General features: G+C 39.2%; 1 protein-coding gene across 2 annotated transcripts in view; it reads right to left on the bottom strand.

Moving 5' to 3' along the window:
• The window catches only part of cadm1b (cell adhesion molecule 1b), a 151,082-nt gene that overhangs the window by 22,447 nt on the left and 106,966 nt on the right, over window positions 1–21,669 (bottom strand). For both annotated transcript variants that reach the window (XM_079353696.1, XM_079353697.1), the window contains exons 3-8: window positions 18,057–18,203; window positions 13,213–13,365; window positions 10,868–11,005; window positions 5,805–5,963; window positions 3,778–3,874; window positions 3,309–3,481 (exon numbers count right to left, since the gene is read on the bottom strand). In XM_079353696.1, coding sequence (XP_079209822.1) covers window positions 3,309–3,481; window positions 3,778–3,874; window positions 5,805–5,963; window positions 10,868–11,005; window positions 13,213–13,365; window positions 18,057–18,203 — 867 coding nt within the window. The remainder of the gene's footprint in view (window positions 1–3,308; window positions 3,482–3,777; window positions 3,875–5,804; window positions 5,964–10,867; window positions 11,006–13,212; window positions 13,366–18,056; window positions 18,204–21,669) is intronic.

Genomic DNA, 21,669 nt, shown 5'->3' with positions numbered 1-21,669 from the left:
ATGAAGTTTGTGTACAGAGTTGTAAATTTGTAAATGTTATTAATAAGACCTACATTTTTTTTTCAAGAGTTCTGAGCTGTGGTCGCAGGTTCAAACATGTGGACCAATATTTATCCTGTCACACATTATTGTTATTGTTAATTTAAATTCAGTGGGTTGGATAGCGGGTGCTTTTAATGTAGTTCCAAAATTGCGATCCATTTTCTCCCGCTATCTGCTCTGGGTTAGGGTGTAATGAACTAAGTATAAAGTGCTGAACGATGCTAACGCGCAAACACACCAATATAGTTGTTAGTCGGGACAGTTTGCTTCTGTGTTGCAAACATCTTAACTCTGTCCACATAAAGACCATGACCTAGGATTGCAAGGTAAACTTATTATACTTATTAAAACATATTATACTAGGGTTTGTTTTAATACCAGATTTGAAAAAAAGAAAAATTAATTCAAAGTTTAAAACAAAGCTGACCAATTCTGAATGAAGCAGCAAGGGCAAACTCTTCAGATATAACAAAATATCCGCAACCATTTAATGCTCCGTGTTTTTCCAAAATTCATATTTGGCTTCGGGCTTATCTCTTCTAATTTACACTGGAGGCTTTCAACATTACTTCTTTTTTTTAATTAAGTTTCAGATACTGCAGCTGTGCTTGGACATACATGTCTAAAGCTCAGACTTCAGGTGAACACAGTTTCCCTTTTCAGCAGATGAATGTGAAAACAGCCTTGTACTGTCAAACTCTGCACATACATCATTCTGCACATTCTGCAGGGAAGGTCGAACATCTGAGTGAAGCTAAAATAAGCAAAAAATATACTTCACATTGAAGCTGCAAAATGATATATTTCTGGACATATTACTTGAGGTTTTCAACAGAAGATTCACCATTATTCTTAGTTTTGGGTTTTATCACTGGCAAAGCAATGCTCTTGGCACACAGGCAGAAACAAATTGAAATTTGGGAGCAAAATATAAAATCCTCTTCTAAACAGCAGGGAGCAAGCGCTCCAAGGAGCGAAAGCTAAACTCAACAACAATGGCTGCACCAGCTTTAATATTATCTCACACCTTGCCCTCATCACCCCTGCTGTCCACCACAAAATAGGAAATTAGGGTCGATTGTGTTCTCACGGACGTGTAACATTGTTTCTAAAATATTCTCCTCGTCTTGATTTCATGACTTTAAACCCGCAACCTCTAGCTGTTTCCTCCCTGGAGCTTCAAGTGCAAAGATGACCAGTGCAACTTTAGACAGCATCATTGCTTCCAATAAAAAGTTTTACTGATCTGTTTAGAGCCAAAATAGTTTTCTCCGTTTTTTTCATTTCTTCATTCTTCATTTTTTTAATGCAATGTTTTTGCGTACTTGGCATCTTTCCATTGCGGTATCATGGATTGCTGATAGTGCCATGACTGACATGTCATATTAAGATTTAAATAGGAACATCCATTGAAGAGCAGTTCAAACCAGTGGAACTAACTGTCCTCTGCATTTAAAGTCAGGTCCTGGGAGAGATGGTCCCTCTATTGCCCTTTACGAGTTTGGCTGCCGAACGCATTGAAATTCCACCCACTTCAATATAAATCAACAGATCCAAAGCCCAGCTCTGGCGTAGAAATATGAAGTTGAATTTCTGCCATGAGGCCTAATTCTCACAGCCAACAGGGTAGTCATAGTCAGAAAAGCTTTTCTTGTTTTGGTTTTGGTTTCTCTCTTGTCTTCTTTGTTTTAGTTTAAGAACTTTGGCTTCTTACCAAGACATTACTGCAAACATGACAGTGGAGCCAACAGCCAGTTAGCCTAACTTAGTTAAGCATTGATCACACAGCTTAGTCTCGCTCTCCAAAATTAGCATATTAACATACGTATGTGTACATTATACCTTATCTCTTCATACATAAACTGGAGGTACTGGTAACTTGACTGTGTTACATTTTAATAGACTCTTACTAGTTGTTTCCACCTCTAAGAAGAGAGGTTGTCAGGGGTTAAATGTGGGCACTAAATGAACAATGAGCAGAGAGATCACAGAGAGTTAATATTGTATCAGGGTGATGCTGTGTATTTTTTTTTTTTTAGGTTGGTGCCGTAATCTTGCACAAAGCACTTACATGCAACATCCATACAAGAATAACTTTTACATTTTTAAAACAGTTCATCAGTCTTTCTAGAGGCAAGTGTGCTTATAAGTCATATAATAAACTAAATGTTATCCATAAGCAATAATTGTTGACCATAGTGGTAAATATCCCTGCTTCATTCTACTAGTAAAGGAGAATACTTTCAATGTAATATTTGTACAAATCCTTTTTTTTTTCTTTTTGTTTTTACTCCACAGGGAAATGTATTAGGCGAAATCTGATTATTTGCCTCAAGTGATGTCATATGAGTCAGTTTGAGCTGGAGCTGAAGACTAATAGTTTGGGAACATATTCAGGATGGGGGCAGATTGTGGTCACCAAAACAACCACAAGATACACGCATGAATGCCCAGCTTTACTGTTTGTGGTAGTTTTGTTGCATTGTGGAAAAAGTAGGAGCAAGGACTTGTGAACGAATAAAAATGATAGATGTTGTTCTGATCCATCTGTTTTGATCCCTTTAGTTTTTCAAATGACCATCTTACATCAGATAATGCCAGGACTAAAACAGAAGAAGTTTCTTTTTAAAATGGCTTGGGAGGGGGATAAAGTCTCCCACAGACGGGAGAAGTGATTAAAAAGTTCACTGCACCTGGTGAGGAGTTCTCACCAAAACCAGCACAGGTTGTTTTCAATTCTTAAAAGCTGAATGACAGAAGTGACTTTGGGGACAGATCCTTACAGGAGGTAGGTGTAATGTGACTGCACACCTGGCTTTAGGCTTTTCTGGTTTTGCTGTAGGACTAAAACAGCAAAAAGTAAGAAGTAAGAAGTTTAAACCTTCTTCCATTCTTCTGCACTAACTAGCACTCAAAAATGTCCCTCCTTCTGTTTTAATGATTAAAATCAAAGGCTCTTAATTCACTACTTTATAACTAATCATATCATTGGTAAATCTGCAGTCCCCAAAATATATAAGGTGAGACATAAATATAATATTATAAGCTCCTGTTCTTCTAAATAGTGTCTTACATCCATGAGTTTGAAATGTTATTCTCTTTGTGGTTTTAATAATGAAGAAGATGTTTCTTTTTCCAATTCAACCCTCCTGATTGTTACGCATACGCTATTATTTATTTCTAAGAATTACAGAGACTGCAAATATTTGTCTTAAAATAGTGTCTGAGGAATAAAAACATCAACCAAAGTGAATGATAATACCTACCATATACAAAGAGGACGTAGTCGTCATAGGCATCTCCCACAGCATTGGACGCCACGCAGCGATAGGTGCCGTTGTAGGACTTGTTGAGGTTCTCGATGTAGAGGTCAGTGCCGGTGACGACGGCGTGAGGCGGCACATCCTCATCTACTCTCAGCCAGTTGATCTGATGGGGACTGGAGAGCATAAATACCACACACATCACTCAAGCGCTGTCTGTCCACGCTAGAAATCTGAAATAAAGGTCAAATCTGAGAATGTCTGAGCAGGGCCATCGGCAGGCCCCGTCTAATGATGTATTTTACCCAGCATGCTAACAACTGGTAACATTTAAATGGTACATTGAATTGTAAAGGTTAAAGGGGTGCTTGGACTGTTAGAAAAGGGGTATAGAGTGTAAAGTATGAAACCCAACCACATTTCCAGTGTGTTTCAAAGTGTGTCAAGTGGGTACATCTGGGTGCATACTCACTGTGGTTTTCCCTCTGCGATACAGGTCAAATCGAGATTGTCTCCTTCTCTGGTTAAACCTTCAGGATATGTCACTACGATCTTCACTTCTGGTTTATCTGTAAAGAAAAAAAGAGAAGCTTTAACAATAATACTGAAAAATAAATTAGCACAAAATTGCCTTTTAATTTTAAGATTTTTTTTAATTTTAATTCAATTTTTAATTTCAATTTTTATGTTGTTGGTTTTTTTTACACTTGTAATAAAAGCCAAAGCTTAACGTATCTTAATGATGTAATATTTATTATGGCGAGTCACCCTTGTGAAAGAGATTTCAGAAAGAGAGAAGTGAAAGAGATTTCACAAGGGTTAATTACCTGGTTAAATAAATTGAAAATGATGATAAGGCTCTAACATGCTCGGGAGTAATACGTTAAATTAAAGCAAAGGCACCAATGCTAAACAAAAAGGAGGATAATATTAGTATCCTTAGTGCTCAGAAGAAATCCAGTCTGTCTGCGGTATACCTGTGATTTATTTTTTCTTGTTATGAATTGTAACCAAAGATTACTAAAATGTCAAGCGCTTCCTGTCAAGCTTTCTCATTTTCTTTCAAAGGTCACACAAAACAGTTGTCTCCCTGATAAAAAAGAATACAATTCTAAACAAAAAGAAACCTTAACCTTTCTTTGATGTTCAACAGTTTAAGGCAGCCCTTTATTACCTCTTCAGTTCATGAAACACTTTTACAACACCTTAACATCATCTGACACCCAAGCTCAGAGTTGTTTTCCCCAATGTGGCGACTGTATTCAGTTTGCTTAGGAAGGCAAAAAGCTGTGAGATTAGACTACGTGGTCTGCAGCATTCCTGGGTAAGAGATAGACAGAAAAAAAACGTGCAGTATCTACTGTATGATCTGATGTTCAGAGAACTCACTGACAGCCTGCCTGGGACACATTTCCCCACTGCACCTGGTCTGATACTGCTGACTCTCCAATTTGACCAATCTACTGTACATCACAGCTGGGGCGACTGCTCCAGGACAAGGTCAGAAAATCAGAAATTAGAGTCAGCCTTTTTGCAAATGTTTTCCCAAAGTAAAGATGAGATGTGAGGATTAGTATTTGATGAGATAAGGGTCGCGCTTAACACAAGCTTAAGTTGTTTTGTAAAAATAAGAATTCCAGTAAAACAAAAGATGGGATTTGTTTGAACTTGTATGAAAAAGTGAGCGGCTTCATTACATGACAAAGCTTTGGTCAGGACATTAAGGATCTTCATGGCGGATGAGCAGGCAGATGTCACTGATCTTGTGACATTGATGCCATGCAGCCATTTAGAATTCATAAATGTTTGTTTCAGGTGAACAAAAAGTGTTAGGATCATAAAATTGTATTTTCTGCCAACAATTTTTTCTGCAATGATAAACAAATACATTCAAATTGATGTTTTAATGCAACCCACTATGGACCTGCGGACCAACAGCATTTATCTCATTTAGGCAAATGATACAAATATTTTTTATTTTATTTATTACCCCTTTAAAATGTTATTTGACTTTGTTTTTTTCAGAGATAAATTCCTGTTTTTTTGGAAGTAGCATAAAGCCAATAAATGCCAAACTAATGTCCAATGACTTTGCTCTCAACATTTCGTTTGTAAAGTTTGATTTACCTTACAAAAGTTTCTTTCTTCACCAAATATCTACCATGGAATTGGTTGTTAATAACACTGTTTTGCAATCTACGGAGTGAAAAATCAAATTAAAAAAACAAACAGTTTCTGCTCAAAATAGCTTAATGCAAGTCATTAAGCAATTATTTTAAATATCAAGCATAAAAATAAAAAGTCGGAGTTATTTTTGAACTTTCCCAAATGTCTTTTTCGCGACTCTTAGCTGTGATGAACATTAGACTTCAACAAATGTCATCACCCCACATATACATTGTTATGCCCTAACTAGCCCAGGCAAAAGGGAACCTGTGGCAAAGTCTTTTGGGGATTTCTGTAGGTATCGGCGTAGAATTATAGTTTAAGGTTACTCACATAGCACTTCGAGGTTTCTTTGAGCCAGGAGGTCCTTCGCAGCTGGGTGGTCAATGATGCAGTCCACAGGTACTCCATCATCCTCTTTGGTGACAGAAAATCTCACCCGGCTGGTCACAGTAAACATCCTGTCATACGTCTCCTCTACTGTTGTCTCCCCTGGAAAAAAAAAAAACAAAACACATCAAAAACATGATGGCTAAACTGCACAAAACTGTCCTGTAGCTGCAGCAGCAACCTGCAGTCACCACAACAAGCAAATACCCATATCTATTTAAAACACATTACCTGTCATAGTGGAGGGCTTTCAAATGGCATTTACATTTAATTTATGATTTGGCGATGTGGTGCCTGAATGAGACTTTAGAGGATTGAGACGAAGCCCGGGGCCTTCGATTATGACAAGAGGAGAGGGAAGGAGCGGAGAGGTCATAGAAGACTGATAATGAATGCTTCTGCAGCTTGAGGGCTGAGCATTGTTGGGGCTAACCCTGCAGTAATCTGCTGCCCACTAGGCCCCGGGCTGTCAGAGGGGCATTCATTTAGAGAGCATTACAATGCCACAGGGGCATCGCATTAGCTGCAGTGCTGAGTGTGATGGTTTACTCGCACTTAATGAAGTGAGGAAATAATTACAGCCCCGGTCTGACCTGCAGCACACTTCCATTTCAGCCTCGTCACTAGGGAGCCCGGCCGGACTCGGGCAGGGCAAAACACTGTTGTTCCACAGTTGATGATCACCAATACACACATATGTGGCCTCTTGATGGATATTAACCCCGCGTAACACACACCCTTCCACCCAAGACCTGCCTACATAAAAATTTCAAAGTAAAGGGGTGGGTAAGTGGTCACATAAAAACCTAACCACTCAAATGCAGTGAGAGAACAGCCTGTTTGACAGTTAGCTTGTTCTATCGAGCGCATTATGATAATGACACTAGAAAGTAAATGGCTCTATTTTAGATTGTCTGGGTTTGAACTGATTTAATCAGATGGTAAACAGCAACAGCAAAAAACGTCTGATTTAAACACATTTATGTTGATTGAAATCGACAATTAATTAAGCAAAAAAAAACATGTTTTACAATGTGTCTACATAATATTATATATTATACAAAGTACTGCAGGTATAAAATATGTATAATGTATTACATTGTGTGTCATTCTGTACATCTGTTATAAAAGTCTAAATCTATGTGAATTGATTTTAGCTCTGCAGGCATTCACATAAAAATGAGTTCATCCCTACCATCTTTAGTTAAAGTAGAGTACTGTAATCAGATGTAATGCTCACAGAACAATGCCATTCTGTTCCCCTCCACATAGCTCCCAAAATTTCACAATAAAGGCTCCATTGTTACAGTGCAATCACGAAGGCTGAAGTGCTGCACTGGGTCACATTTGTAAGGTCAATGAGGGCGTCTCTGAGCACACCTGTTCGGAGAGTTGGGTGAAGTGGGGGATTAATTGGGGGGAGGGATGATGAGTTATTATCCTCTCAGCCAGTCACAATAATTGTCTCTTACCAATCACGTTGCTGCATTTTTATAGTGGCTCAGGAAAGATGGCATTAAGCTGATGTGGTAGGCTTGGACTATGGGGGGGATTTATTTGTTGTAAGACAGTTAACGTATAAAAAATCATCAGAACAATACTGACAGACATCCTCCTTCTGCTTCTCAAATATACACTAGTTGTTGTAACACATTCTTTATGTATAATATATGTGTCATATAATTAGAGCTGTTTTGTGTTTATTAATTGGCATTAAAATAATGTCATTGTTTAACGATTAGCTAACTGTCAACCCAGCTCATGGCCACACAAGCCTTCTGGAGCTCATAGTTTGGAGTAACACTTGGGAGGCAGTTTGGTGAACTGTTGATGAATGATACTTTCTCACATTCACTCCAGTTGCTTCTTAAGTGTATAGTTACCAGATCAATAGATGTGACTTAAAACAGGAATTACCTTTTCACTGGTAAAACATGACAAGAATCAAAATGCAACTTAAACATCTGTTGTGAATCCAGTGTCCTTGTTGTTTATTCAAACACAACCTTAGGTTGTACATTGTTTTAAATCACCTTTTATGAATTTATTCTTTAATTTTGTGTTTTTGACAACAACAAAAAAATCAGTCACTGAAATGTCATTCTGGTTTACCAGCTAATGATCAGTTTTTAGGCCAACAATCACATTTGTTCAATAAAGCAAATTCAGACGTTACATTGGTCTGGTTAGGTTTCCTGTCATATGTCCTGCATGCACTAGCCTATGTGTCAACTTATTTTTGCTGCCATCGCTGCTGATTTGAAGGCAAAAATACAGCTGCTTTTCCACAATGTCAAAAATACAGACATCCTGCCTCATCTGTTGAAAAGTCCCATGCTGACGTGCCTCACATTTGCCCTCTGCATCATCTAAAATACCAATGGGACAGGCAAAGCACATTTCAAGGTCAGAAAAATAACACTGTTTGCACTTGTCAATTATTTTGTCCATTTATTTTGACTTTTGGTATCATTATTTGTCTCTTGGCAGGAATCTTTTTCCAAATTAATTGTGACATAAAAAAAGTTTTTCAAACTTCTGACAGTTCGGAGTCATGTTTGAAGATCAGACTCATACACAAGGTTATTATCCATGTACGGGCCAACCAACACTTGTCAATTATCAGTGTCATCCAAACCCAGATGAGGAAAACAACTGTGGATCAGGTCGCGGAAGGACTCAAATTTGAATGCAGAGGATATTTGAGTGTTGCAGCAGAGACGTCAAATCAAACGCTCTTGTGAGCATCAACCACTGATCAATCCCAGCGCAATCAAGCGTAGCCTCTTCTCAGGGTGACATTTTCTTTCAGTCAGTTTCTAACCCGAGTCCTCTGCCTGCCAACACGCTGAAAAGCAGCCACTCATCAGGCTGTTTGAAACATTGCCTCCATGCATATGAAGGACTAGTATTTCCGTAAGTAAAGCAGCCTACAATTAATATAATATAGAAGCAAAATTGCTCAATGCCATACATTGGTTTGGGATACCAGTTGTGCCAATAAACACTCAAATTCAGATATAAATCTGAAGTTTGAGTGTGATATGAAAGCACTTTCTTCAGATGGTTTATACACTGTAATTAATAACTATCAATAGCTGACACATCGTTTAAATCCTGTACAGAGCAGTTGCGGAAAATAAAAAGGGGGAAAGTTTGGAGTTTTAATGTTGTGGAAAATATTTATAAATTAAAGACCTCCTCCTTTCATTTATTTCAGTCAAAAAAAGTTTCTTCTATCTTATTTTGAAGATTTTGTTAATTATTCCCATGAAAGAAAACCATGAATAAAAAACCTTCTTAAACAGTTTCTTATTAAAAAAGTTAGCAGAATGTTACTTTAAAAAAATTGAGCTCACAGATTCATTTTTATTTAACAAAAGCATATTTAATAAAATCATAAGCCATTACAACAAATGTTTGAATAGTTCTTTTTTCCTATTTTAGTATTTAGTCATTTCCTGTTTTATTTACTCATCTCTATCTTTCAGATCCTGCTCCCTGTGTTTTCCCACCTTACACAAACATATGTTTGTGAAAAGCTTATCAAAATCAAGATGTTACCTCCAAATACAAACTTAATGATGATAGATGAATGAAGAACAAACAAGTTATGCAGACCTCTCACAGATTGAAAATCACATCATATAAAACCATCAAACTGATTGAACAGGCATTCCCTATGTTTGAGCAGCAGTGGGAGTTACACTACGGGGCTCCACTACATTTAAATAATAACTGTCACTAATGCTAACAAGCAGTTTGCCACCTTGTGTGTTGTGTCTCTCTCAGACCGGAGCTCCCATCAGTCCCCTCTCAACCTGCCAGCATGATAAATGGCTGCAAAACCAATTTGGTCAATTTGAAAGTGTGCTTAAATGAGCCGGCGGATTCCTCTCTTGACATTACGGCTGTCTCATCAGAAAATTCCAGATAAAACACGCAATGTGTGCCATTTCATCTCAAAACTTGCAGCAGCTAATGAATTGTTTAGCACGTCCATAATGAGTAGTGATTTGTGTTTTCCTGGGGTACAGAAAGGCATGACTTTCTGGCTCTCTTTATGTATCCGCTGCCACTATGGATTAGTCTTGCTCAGCATGTCAGTGGCATTTCGCTGATCTAACCGTCCTGTTGTCTCTGTCTACCCTGCACAACACTCTGCAACTCATAAACCGAAATTGACTTCGACTCCTGTAGGGAACACTGGAGGCACAGATGGCATTTAGCTTCAAATTCACTCTTGTCTAAATATTTCATCTCTCAACAAGCCAAATGAATCCTCTCCATTCTAATACATATATAATTTGACAACAAGCCCAGAGATATCCGCCCTGTGTAAATCCAAAATGAATGTCCTCCCCTTCTTGCTGTTCAGTGATGAATAATTGATAACCCCTAATCATAACTGAGAGGTAACAAGGATTTTTTTTACCACCACAGATGATATGCCACTCTTTGCAATACTATACGGCCCTCCAAGACACCCTGGGAGCGAGGTGAAATGCGTGGATAGGAGCTCTAAAACTTTTCAGTATATATTTATTATTTAAAATACATTTCAAAAATATTCTGTTAAAAATGTGAGGTTGTCTAGTCAACATCCGCTATATGTTTACAATACAAATTTAAGCAATTTGAAATCCAACTGAGCATCTTTGGAGCGAACATTTCTGGATGAAAGTGGCTTAAAGGCAAATGTTCAGTATAATTTATCTGACATATCAGCATGAATTACAGCTCTAGCAGATATTAATGCATGTAATATAGGTGTAGGGGCATCACATTCCTCCACCCACTGTTCTCTAGGAATAATCTTTTTTTTTTTTGCAGGACTTCCTATACGTATTAGTGTCATACCGTATAAGTACAGCATGCATTAATGTTTTAAAAGAAGGACTACTTTTTTTCCACAGAGGAAGCACTCTCAGAGAGCAGGACCTGCAGAGAAGTGGACAGGCCTGGAGCATGTGAAGCAAACTGTGGGAGGCTGTTATTCCACTGACCTGTCATTTCTTCCTCCCCTTTCATCCATCTGATGGAGGCAGCTGGCTTGCTGCCCATAGCTGTGCAGGTGAGCTCCGTCTCGTTCCCCTCACTGACCACGTCCTCGCGGGTTTCGATGATTGGACTGCCTGGTGGGACTGTCACATGGCGACAGAAAACGGTCAGAGAGACAGCATGCATGACAGCCTTTATACACTCAAACAACTTTGGTAACACTTCATGATGGAGGCCCAAAACACGTGCTCCAGGTTTTTTTTCCATCCTGATTTTCATCATGTAGAAAGACATTATCTGGTGGTTTTTAATAATCTATGTGCAAAATTGTTGGTAATCAACCCTTTTGAAAACCTAATGTTGCATTACCTATTATGCTAACCATCCGATTCATATTTGTAACTTGTGTCTTGATCACAAGCCCTGTCTTTGCCAAACTGACAGTGGTACTTAGAATGAACAGACCGTGGAACCATGGAACGCATTCAGCATTGGTTGGCCCAACCCCTCTCACCCCCCCAAAAAAACAACAACAACAACAACAACAAACAAACAAAGATGCAGTGGGGCTAATACAGCATCTTATTTAGGGACATAATGAAAAGGTTTGGAAGTCAGATGTCAGTCATAACTGAGAAAAGTCATTCTATATGATGACGCTATACTTTCTGCTGTGCATATTCGTGTTTTATTTATCAATTTGAATATTCCAAATTCATATTTCTATAGGTAATTGTTAAGTGTGGCCTAGTTGTCTCTCTCCCTGGTGGTGCCTGCTTGCACACCTGAGTACAATTAGCTTGAAGAATTTCTTATAAAAAATATATTTCAAAGTCTGTGAGGAGAGGTGGGCACACAAACACTCTCACAGCAGCTTGTGACAAAGAGCTTTCCGTTCTCCATCTTACCTAGTTCTCTTTTTTTCACAACCAGGAATTTATTTATTTCCCCATTCGTAGATTGTTAGGTTTTATCGTTTTAGTTCAGGCAGGAGATCCCCTTTGGTTGTGTCTTAGGCTTGGCATCTTTTGTGTTCTTTTTGGCCGGGGTCTCTATTCCCTTTTGTTTATTTTGGGTTTATTTTGATATCTTTTGAGTATTTTGTGGGGCATTCATACAAATAAAGCTCTGGGTTTAAACTTTTCAATATGTCTAGTGTCCCAATGCCTAGGTTTGCTTAGTTTATTGAGAAGGACGTAACAGCAGCTCCCACTTCAACAAACAACAAATCTTCAAACTTTAAAGTTCACTCAGACATGGCCTATGACCAGCTAATAGTTTGTATCTGATGGAGCAGCTAAAACATCATTTATGGCCTACAGGCAATAAGTGGGCAGTGTGCAGATATTGCTGAGTGTAACACACGTTGGAGCTGTTTATACCAGACACTATCCTTTTCAGTGTCATACTTAGGCAAACATTATTGTGAACTAACTTTCTAACAGCTCTATTCAATAGCTGCCATTTGATTTCAACCATAACACAGTGATCACCATTTATTTTTCTTCAGTTCCCAGCAATCCATCAAATAGTTGCTCAAATACTTCAGTGTGCCATGGAGCAACAGACCATAAATTACACACACTCACAGTCACTTTGTCATTTCTTCATTTCTAAGCAAAAATAATTCATGAAAGGTAGGCCAGTTCATGTTTTAAATCATCATGATTCATGCATCCAACACTCCAACACACTTTATAGATAGATGTGATTAAATCCTATGGCTGCATGTGTACACACAAAGAAGCCTAAGGCGAAGCTATCCCTTGTCTCTTGTATTAGTCATTACAGCAAACTTGCTGAACTTGATTCTTTTTCTCAAAGAGATAAAGTCGACGGGGTGTTTATTTCAAGGACTCTTCAATGCAACCCTTGGTTCAGAAATACACTGCAGCTAGGTTTCAATTGTACAACTAGAGTAATTACTTTAAGTGCTTTTAATTCCTTTCAATCCCCCAGGATGTCTGCATGTATAATAAAGCTTAACTAGAGTCATTTCACTCCAAAGCATCAAAGTGTGGCACAGCTGACTCTCAATAGGGAATCGCTCCGAGCAGCCAAGTCAACATTCACCGAGATTCACAGAGTCAACACAGCTGCCAAAACTGACATGGTCGGAGCCATCCGTTTCAGCATCTGCTCCTTTTTTTCGTTATGCTGTTGAGCTCTGCAAGAAGCTAATTGGCTGACATTTGTGTTTCAGTTTCTAAAGATAACAGGATCAAGGATTGCTATTATTTCATATTCACTTCCTTTAACAAAGAGGAATAGAACAAAAGTGTGTGGGGAAGGGTGTGATATGTGAACGCAGTTTGCACTTGCACCATCACACGAGCACCTTCACACCTACCCAGGACAGTGATGTCTGCGTAGGCTTCCTGAGGAGGATCTGTGTAGAGCTGGCACACATAGCGTCCCTCGTCGGAGAGTGACACATTGGACAGAGACACCCGCAGTTCGTTGTCAGAGAAATTCACCAGCTGGAACCGGCTGTCCTTCAGAGCTGTGGGGATACATGCGAGACAGAGACAGTGAGGGTTACGGAGTACAGGAACATAAACGTGAGACATGATGGAGTGAGAGGGATAGTGGCGGGGAAAAATGGGACCAAGAGAATGAGAGAGAAGACAAAGGAGTCGCAAGGAGAAAATGAGATAGGGGAGGGGGGGGGGGGGGGGGGGGGGGGGAGTGCTGGCCTTTTGTGTGCTTTCTCCTTAATTGAGTAAAAGAAAAGTGAGTTTGAAAATGATTCATACAAGTTGATTTAAAAAGTAGCTTTACAGTCCACAGAGCACTCGCAAAGACAGGGAAAGTGTGAAGAGTGCTCATGAGGACTCCTAACAAGCTAGGAACTCTTAAAAGGGGGCTGCTGCTGGTCATGGATGGATGCTTCGAACTCACATATTCCAAGAAAAAGGGGAGAGGCATTCAAACATACATAATGAATTAGATCAGAGTGCAGTATGAGGTAAGTGAGGAGCCTGGATGCATGAAACTGTAAATCGAAAGAAGCCAAGAATCGAGGATATTCCCGTATAGATTGGCTGGATTTTCTTTTAATGTTGTCAAAGTAGGTTAGCTGTCTCCCCTCAGAGTTCGGTCTCTGTTTTTCATGTGGGTCAGCCGTCTTCCCCAAGCACTCCTTTACATAAACAGCTTTGCTTGATTTGATTGGGTGCTCTTTTGATGTTTTGACCTGCCTTCTTTATCGAGTCCTCTCTCCAAAATCTTTCAAGCTAACGAACTCTATTCAGGCCGCTGTTTCAAGCACAGGGAGTATGTAATTCCCTCCAGGCTTTACACTTAGCATCATGATCATTACCCAGGTCTCAGGGCAGAGTCAACATGAAATCCTCATCGCCTGTACAGTATAACATTTGAGAGCTCTTTGGAAGTCTCTCCACAAAGGGAAACAATGATACTGATGCACTCTGAGAGTCAAAGCACCTGCTCAGGAGGGAAACCCTTCACTTCTGAGACACTTAATGTATTTAATTCCAGGGGGTTTCATAACTAGCTGACTGCTTACATAAGAGCACAGAGGGCACACACTTTTCATGAGTCTGCACATCTCACTTAATGTGTGTCTATATACTAAAGTGGCAGCAAATGAGTATTTTCATAGAGATGAATTTGTCGATTGTTTTCTTGGTTAATCGTCCTGTCAATAAAATATCAGCAATGAGTGGGAAAAGCTTCTTCTCCAAACCCCAGCTGACATTCACAGCGTGCTTCTTTTGTGAAATTGTTTAACGCGGTTTAAATAAACGTCTTTTAGTGGCTACATTCCATACTCTAACATCTCAGTTAACCTCAGCTCTTATAATTGCAATGATTTACAACAAACCTTTGGTTTTTCGGCCTGCAGTATGCCTGCCCACTGACACATCCCTCGTAGAGCTGCTCTAAATTCTTACATCCACACTGTGCTGTGATTGGCTACTACTCATCACCTCAATGTTTGCTCTGAGCCTTCTGATCGCAAGATCTTTTACTCAGGGGTACAGAGGATCATTGGTTTTGGTGTCGAGCGTCAAAACTCAAGTTGTCGAAATGTGTAGAAAGAACTCTGACCTATTTCTAAGCCTAACCGGGAAGTGTTTTAACCTAAATCACACCTGAGGTCATTTCATAGTGTTAATCACTTAGTTGCCTTGGTGAATTGTCAAAACAACTTTTAAAAGCTCTATGCAACAATATCAACTGGTTAGATTTAGCAAGAGACAACATATGTTGTGGATAGAGTCAGAAATCAGGCAGACAGAGAGAGTGGGGAATGACATGCGGGAAAGGGACTCACAGGTTGGATTCAAACCCGGACTGCCCAGTTGGAGGACTATATCCTCAATACGTGGGCCCGCACAATAACCACTACGTTACCTGCGCCCTGTAAGGCCACGTTTTAACTAAATTTAAAAGTAAAGTAAAAAGTACAGATTTTAACCGGAACGTTAAACATTTGTCACACCATGTTCAAGCACTCTTGAGAAAAAACTGAAGGGAATAATAAATAATGATGCGATTTTGCATCTGCATATATAGAGGTCCACCTCTGCTGATAAAAGCTCATTTTTTCCCATTTCAGATGGCAACTCAGCCAAATGACATGTCAGTTTGCATATATCTGACACAATAAATGCTCATCCCAGCAAAACTCGCTCTGCCTCTGCACCTATGACATAATTCATCTTTATTTTCTGCAATAGAAATGTGTTTATTTTGTACTGTAAAAGCTGTTGTTGTTTTGCGCTTTGTGTCTGAATCTCATTCAAAGTCCGGCTTCGCTTAGCTGCTGTTCTTGTTGCTCCTCGTGAGTCTGCTGTTTACTCTGTTGTATACAAAGATCTGCCACTGTGTCGAGCGGCCCTGTTGACAGGTAACAATGCCACTGGCTGAGGGGGGTCCCCACAGAACCAGCAGTCCTCTAGGAACAGAGCCGAGAATAACGCTTCCAGGGGGTTTTACTAAACCCCATTACAAGGAACATAAACAAGCAGCGGCGGCCCAATAACACTTTTAGCCGCTGGTCACAAATCAGATTTATTTTGGGATCTAATTGCAGATAAAACAAAAAACCTTTTGTGTTTGGTACTGCCAGTGAAACTGCATTAGCTAAAATGGAGAAAATGGCATGTTTACATTCTCACATTGAGCAGTTTTATAAAGAAAAAACACAGAAGAAGGTTCTCTAAAACCTCAGCGTAACATTTCTTAACAATAAGAACGATTGTTTCCAGAATGTTAAAGCTTATTATTTAAACACCTTCTGTCTAGATTAGAAGGTGTTAGAATACGTAATTAGGTTGTACAGCGCAACATAGCTTATACTTAATATGAACACGTTCCTTCCTTGCCATTGTCTCCTGCAGCTTTGAATGTTTGGTACAAATATGACGAAGATGTGTATCAAAACTCCCTTGATGCTCTTCGCGAGTGAGAAAATGGAACACATCTCACTACCTCAACTTGTGAAATAACAGCTGGGATGCAATATAGACAGAAATGAAGGGTGTTTGTGGATCACCTTGAATCCTGGCTCTGATCCCAGACACAAATAAGTAAAAAAGCAGAGACAAAAACTCCAAGTGGATGTAGTCCATATGCTCATGCATAATCATAATGTTCAATATCCTAATCTAAGAGATTATCGTAAAATCGAACAGTGACAAGGACACAGAAGTATTCCCATTATGGTTGCTCTGTGAATTATCTCATATTAATCTTGCCGCATTCTGAGCTTAATGACTTTTGCTAATGAGCCAAAAAAGTCAAGGGCAGATGAAATCGTGTTTTCACTGGAAATCTAACCTAAAGCTGGAGGTGATACTGTATTGATGTCTGATACCTTTACTGTCACAGCATAACCTGAGAGAATCCATTAGTCCAGAGTGCCTTGAATGTGAACAGCTTCAACAACACACAACTCTAAACTGTTTAACTAGAAGTTTAACAATTGGGTGAAGGCAAAATATATTTAAAAATATGTGTTTAAATGTCTAGAAAAGAGATTGAAACTCCTTTCACTTTTCTAGGGTCTTTCCCAAATTAAACAAAAGAATAAAGACATGCCCATTGTAGAGAGAAGATAGTGAACAGTTTAAGTCAGCTAACACCATGTGCTAATGTCCTAACAGGATGCACAATGAAAGCAAGCATCAGAGACAAAATCAGCTTGATTACGTATTCCCTATTTGAATGTCTAAAGCAGTGCAAACAGCTCGATAAAGTGTGATGCACCTCAAAACAAGAAAGGAAGAGTCTCTACAAGGCACTGGTAGTGACTAACAGGAAAACTTTTCATTTGCTTTTCTCACTCTCAGTGTGTTAGCTGTTTAACAAGTTGAGATAGCGGTGCATTAATATCTTCCAGATCCGTGGATGAAATGTGACACTTTGACTTCTTAACAAAGAAGAAAAATGTTCTTCAGATCACCGCGAGCTATTTATTGACGAGCCATTGAGAGTTGTGATTTGAGTCAACACAAAGCACCACACTTTCATTTATCCACCTTCAATACAGAATGACAAGATGTCATACAGTTTGTGAGGGGAAAATGAAATGCACAGAGGAAAGAAGTAAATTACAAGACGGAGAAACTTGCAGCAGCACCAAAAACAGAACAGAGAGAAACCTGAGTTGTGTGGCTACTTGGACACGAAGAAATGTGTTCAAGGTTGGAATTTAATCATGAGAGAAGCTAATCCTCTGTCTGACAGGGCAAACGTGCAAGCTGTATACTACTGAACTGATCTGGTTTACATTCATCTGAAAAATAACTCACCTAAAATAGTTTATGCTTGAGTTTTTGTCTAAATTTGTAAAACTTCTCGATTGATTCATATGAGATGTTACATAGATCAGCCTTAATTCTGCATCACTGTTTTGTTTAATTTAAAATTGACAGCCTTCATATTTCACTTTAGTAACTTTTCCTTCACCATTGACATTCCTGCGCAAATGCATGTTTATAAGATACTGTCGGGCTGATGAATTTACTATCATAGAAAAACCTCAATCACATTATGCGTGTCTACATTGAATGCATTTGACCATTTCTGAACTTGAAACGAGTGACATCAAAAATATCAAAAACAGGATTTCTGATATAATTTCTAAGAAATGAAGAGAATGAATAAGGGAAAATAATGTGTGTTTAAATGTGTTTGACTTCATGTTGAAGCACAAGGACTTACGTCGAACATCTTTAAAGTAGATGGTCTGTCTGTTGGGGTTGAGGAGCTGGATGACAGAGTCGTCGTTGTCCTTCACTCTACAGCTGATGGTGGCCATTTCTCCCTCGATCACAGATATATTGTCCGTTGCCAGGTTCAGACCTTCAACTTTAAAAAACAAATAGAAAAATGCAGAAAAAAATGGAAAAATGTTATTTGAGATGGGAGACAAGCATTTCTACCAGGGTTAGAATTTAGCACCTACCAAATGCGGGTGTTTTTGTGCATTGTTTGGGTGAATTTGCTCAACCTACTGGCCACAATGGCGGTAATGTAATGTAACAGCATGATATGTGACAGAAAACAATGCAAACAGAATCTCGGTTGTCTATGAACACCGCCCCTTCTTCATGTCAGTGTTAATGATAGGCTATCTGAAATGGTTTGGCTGGGTGTCACTTGTGCCAAGAACAACACAGCTTTGCATATCCATTACAACAGGTCTACCTGCTGAAGATGTGTTTAAATGGATGCCTACCTTGTATTACATCAAGGGTGGTTAAAAAAAAGTACTTTTCCAACCCTGATTCATACCTGGATTTTACCAGCCTTTCAAATATTTAGATGTTTTTTGGGTTATTTTTTTTACAACAGGGAGTGCATGTGAACACATACACATTATGTCTGTTTGCAGCCATAACTAATCCTTTTAATATAAGAGCCATGTGCAATGTTTGTCACTATTGATCTCCCCCAGATCAGAGTGGGCCCTGTGAGTCAGTGCCAGATGGGCTGTAAGCTCCGCTGCCCACGAAGGTAGGGAGAGAGGAGGAAAAGAGACAAAGAAAGAGTGTAAGAAAGTGGCAAGTAGTAGATGCGAGAAGGGAGGAGGAGGAGGAGGAGAAAAGGAAGAGAGGGAGAGCCCAACAGATTGAGAGAGAGAGAGAGAGAGAGAAAGAGAGAGAGAGAGAGAGAGAGCAGAGCCGGGCTGGATGCTGTTTATGGTGGAGCTTTATCAGAGCCCTCCATCTGAGGATTCATGTGACCATCGTGCGCTCCGTGTGCTCAGCTGTTCTCTTCTGTGTCTCGAGGAATAAAAGCGCTGTAAGCATCTGAGTCACTCTCTGTACACATGCAGCCATTGTTGCCACAGACAGGCCCCAGTCCTTGTCGTTGTAACTTACACCTCACATCAAAAAGACTGGCTATGTCTCCCCCCCAACCCCCCAAACACACACAACTCTCTTCTTCGTCTGCTAAGAGGAATACGAAGGGAATCAAAAGTCACCTTGTGCTATATTTATCTGTCAGGAACCAAAAAGCAAAAGGAGAATAACGTTTTAATGCCTCAGATTCACTCTAGCAGAGGAACAACACTCTCAGCCGCCGCCCTGAGAAAACATCAAAAGCACATTTGCATGCCCGAGTTGTCAGACACCTCCATTGCATTCTGACATTTACAAAGTGGAGGAGAAAAAAACACCTGCATTTTTAGATAGTGATAATGGGAATAGACAGCCAAACTAGCATTATTCAAAATGAACTCTGTGAATGCAGCAAGCAATGAGAAATTAACCTCCTGTGGAGAAAAGCCCCTCAGACCTGTCTGATGCAATAAGCTACCCGTTTTATTCCACTCTGCTGCCAGGGCTCCATCAGGACAAAGGGAAGGTAAACGTTTGAAACAGGCGCAAATTAAGTCCAGACATACAATCAAACCCATCCCAGGTGTAAAGCTAATCCAAGGAAGGTTTTTGAGTTTTAAATGTATTGATATAATTTGATGTAAGGACACAGGTATGGACACAATTTGATAAAACAGTGATGATTCATGAGTGTTCAGCTTTTACCTGGCACTACCTTTAACAAGCACTTGGGGCATGCACAAACACTGACTTAAACTGTAAAATAGGGGGATCCCAACATTTTCTGCTCTTGTTTAATATTATCAGTGTTGTAGTGGAGCAGTGGATGTAAAAAGGGGCCATGGATGTCGATATTTAAACACTTTGTTTCATTAATGCGCAAGATTGGCCCCATGTCTTGCCTTACACCATTTTTATGAAATTCAAAATGCCTTTTTTTTTTAAAGTCATATAGACTGTGTGTTGTCACAGTAAAGAAAAAAACACAAATACATAGTGAATGGATGGTGATGGACTTCACATTTTGACTCAGCTATTACCAGAGCAGAAACTGTTACTTGACCATTCTGTAAAACCCAGAGATAAGTTGAATGCCTGTAATGTATTTTTTATCTAGTTGTTCATTTGTCTGTGAATGGTGGTGATTATACAATTAAGTTCCCTTTATTCTCCTCAGAAATTGTTCAAATTAAAGAACTAAAAAAAGATAAAGAACTGTCTTCAAGAGGCACTGAATTAAAATGCATTTCTTTCCTGTCCCTATGTACAGCAGAGCTGCCGGGTTTACCCAAAATGTCTTATTGTTCAAGCCAGTCAGGTTTCTCAGGTTTCTTCTTTGAGCGTTGGTCTCCCTCAGGTATTTGCCAGCTTGTCTTGTGTTCATGCCAAGCTCTCAAGACACTAATTCCAGTTCTGTTTCTGTGACCTGTGACCGACTCTATGCCCTGTTTTCTGGATGCCAGGCCCATGCCTGTGCCTGTGCCTGACTGACTGACCTTCTGGCACTTTTGACCTCACTGTTTTTGCTTCTGCCCTCGTTTCTTCACATTTGTTATGAAAGCTCTCTGAAGAGACTTGTGTGTTGTCTGCATTTGAATCTTTTACACTGTGCATGACAATGGGAGTCAGACTTGCGAAAAGCTGATCAGATGCCCCTTACTTTTACTTTGCTTTATTAAAAGCACAAAACTTCCTTAAGCAAAATAAACTCATAGGGTGCAGAATTGCAAAAAAATGGAGGTCATTCAAGAATCAATCTGATGATTTATTTAAGTTTCAAATTAGTTGGTGTTTTTTAACAGTCTTTTCAAGTAAGAAAGAGGAATGACAGAAATAACTAAAGACAGACAGTGCTTTATGCTATCTGTGCATTAGTAAGTGCTATTTGAAGGCTGTACAGAAGCATAACCAAAGGAACTTCTTAAAGATAAAATAGAAATAATTATATATTACAAATACAAATAGAAATATAATATATTTCTGCTCTGGATAAATCTGCTTTGCTCAAAACAAATTGAAAATATCTCCTCGGCATTACGTGTTCTTCCTCACTTTTACAATACCTTGCGCACAAACGTAAACATGACAAACTAAAAGATATTCTTTATGAAGTCTGGCTACACTCTTCTTACCATCTTTGAGATTTCACTCTGCTGCTGAGTTTAGGTTTGCTCTTTGTGGAATTTGGTAACTATGTTGTAAAGCCAGGTACTGTAGATTTACAAATTCAAAACGTTTATTCATGATCACAAAACACAGCCTTTTATAACTTATGACCAGGAAAGAAGTGCACAACACCAAAAACGTTGTGAATAAAAAAAAAGAACCACAATGCTGTTTTAAAGGAACGACCTCTGGTGTTCTTGAGATGTAACTAAGCTGCAGCGGAATTTGTAATGTGCAATTTGAAGGATGATCAATGATGCCGCCTGCAATTACTACAAATTGTTGGACTTCCAAAGTAAACAGGGCTTTATATGGGCTTTGAT

Source organism: Symphodus melops (assembly GCF_947650265.1).
Source record: "Symphodus melops genome assembly, chromosome: 10".
In the NCBI taxonomy this organism is placed as follows: domain Eukaryota; kingdom Metazoa; phylum Chordata; class Actinopteri; order Labriformes; family Labridae; genus Symphodus; species Symphodus melops.
Note: the sequence above shows the minus strand (reverse complement) of the source record. Positions and strands in the feature narration are given on the sequence as shown.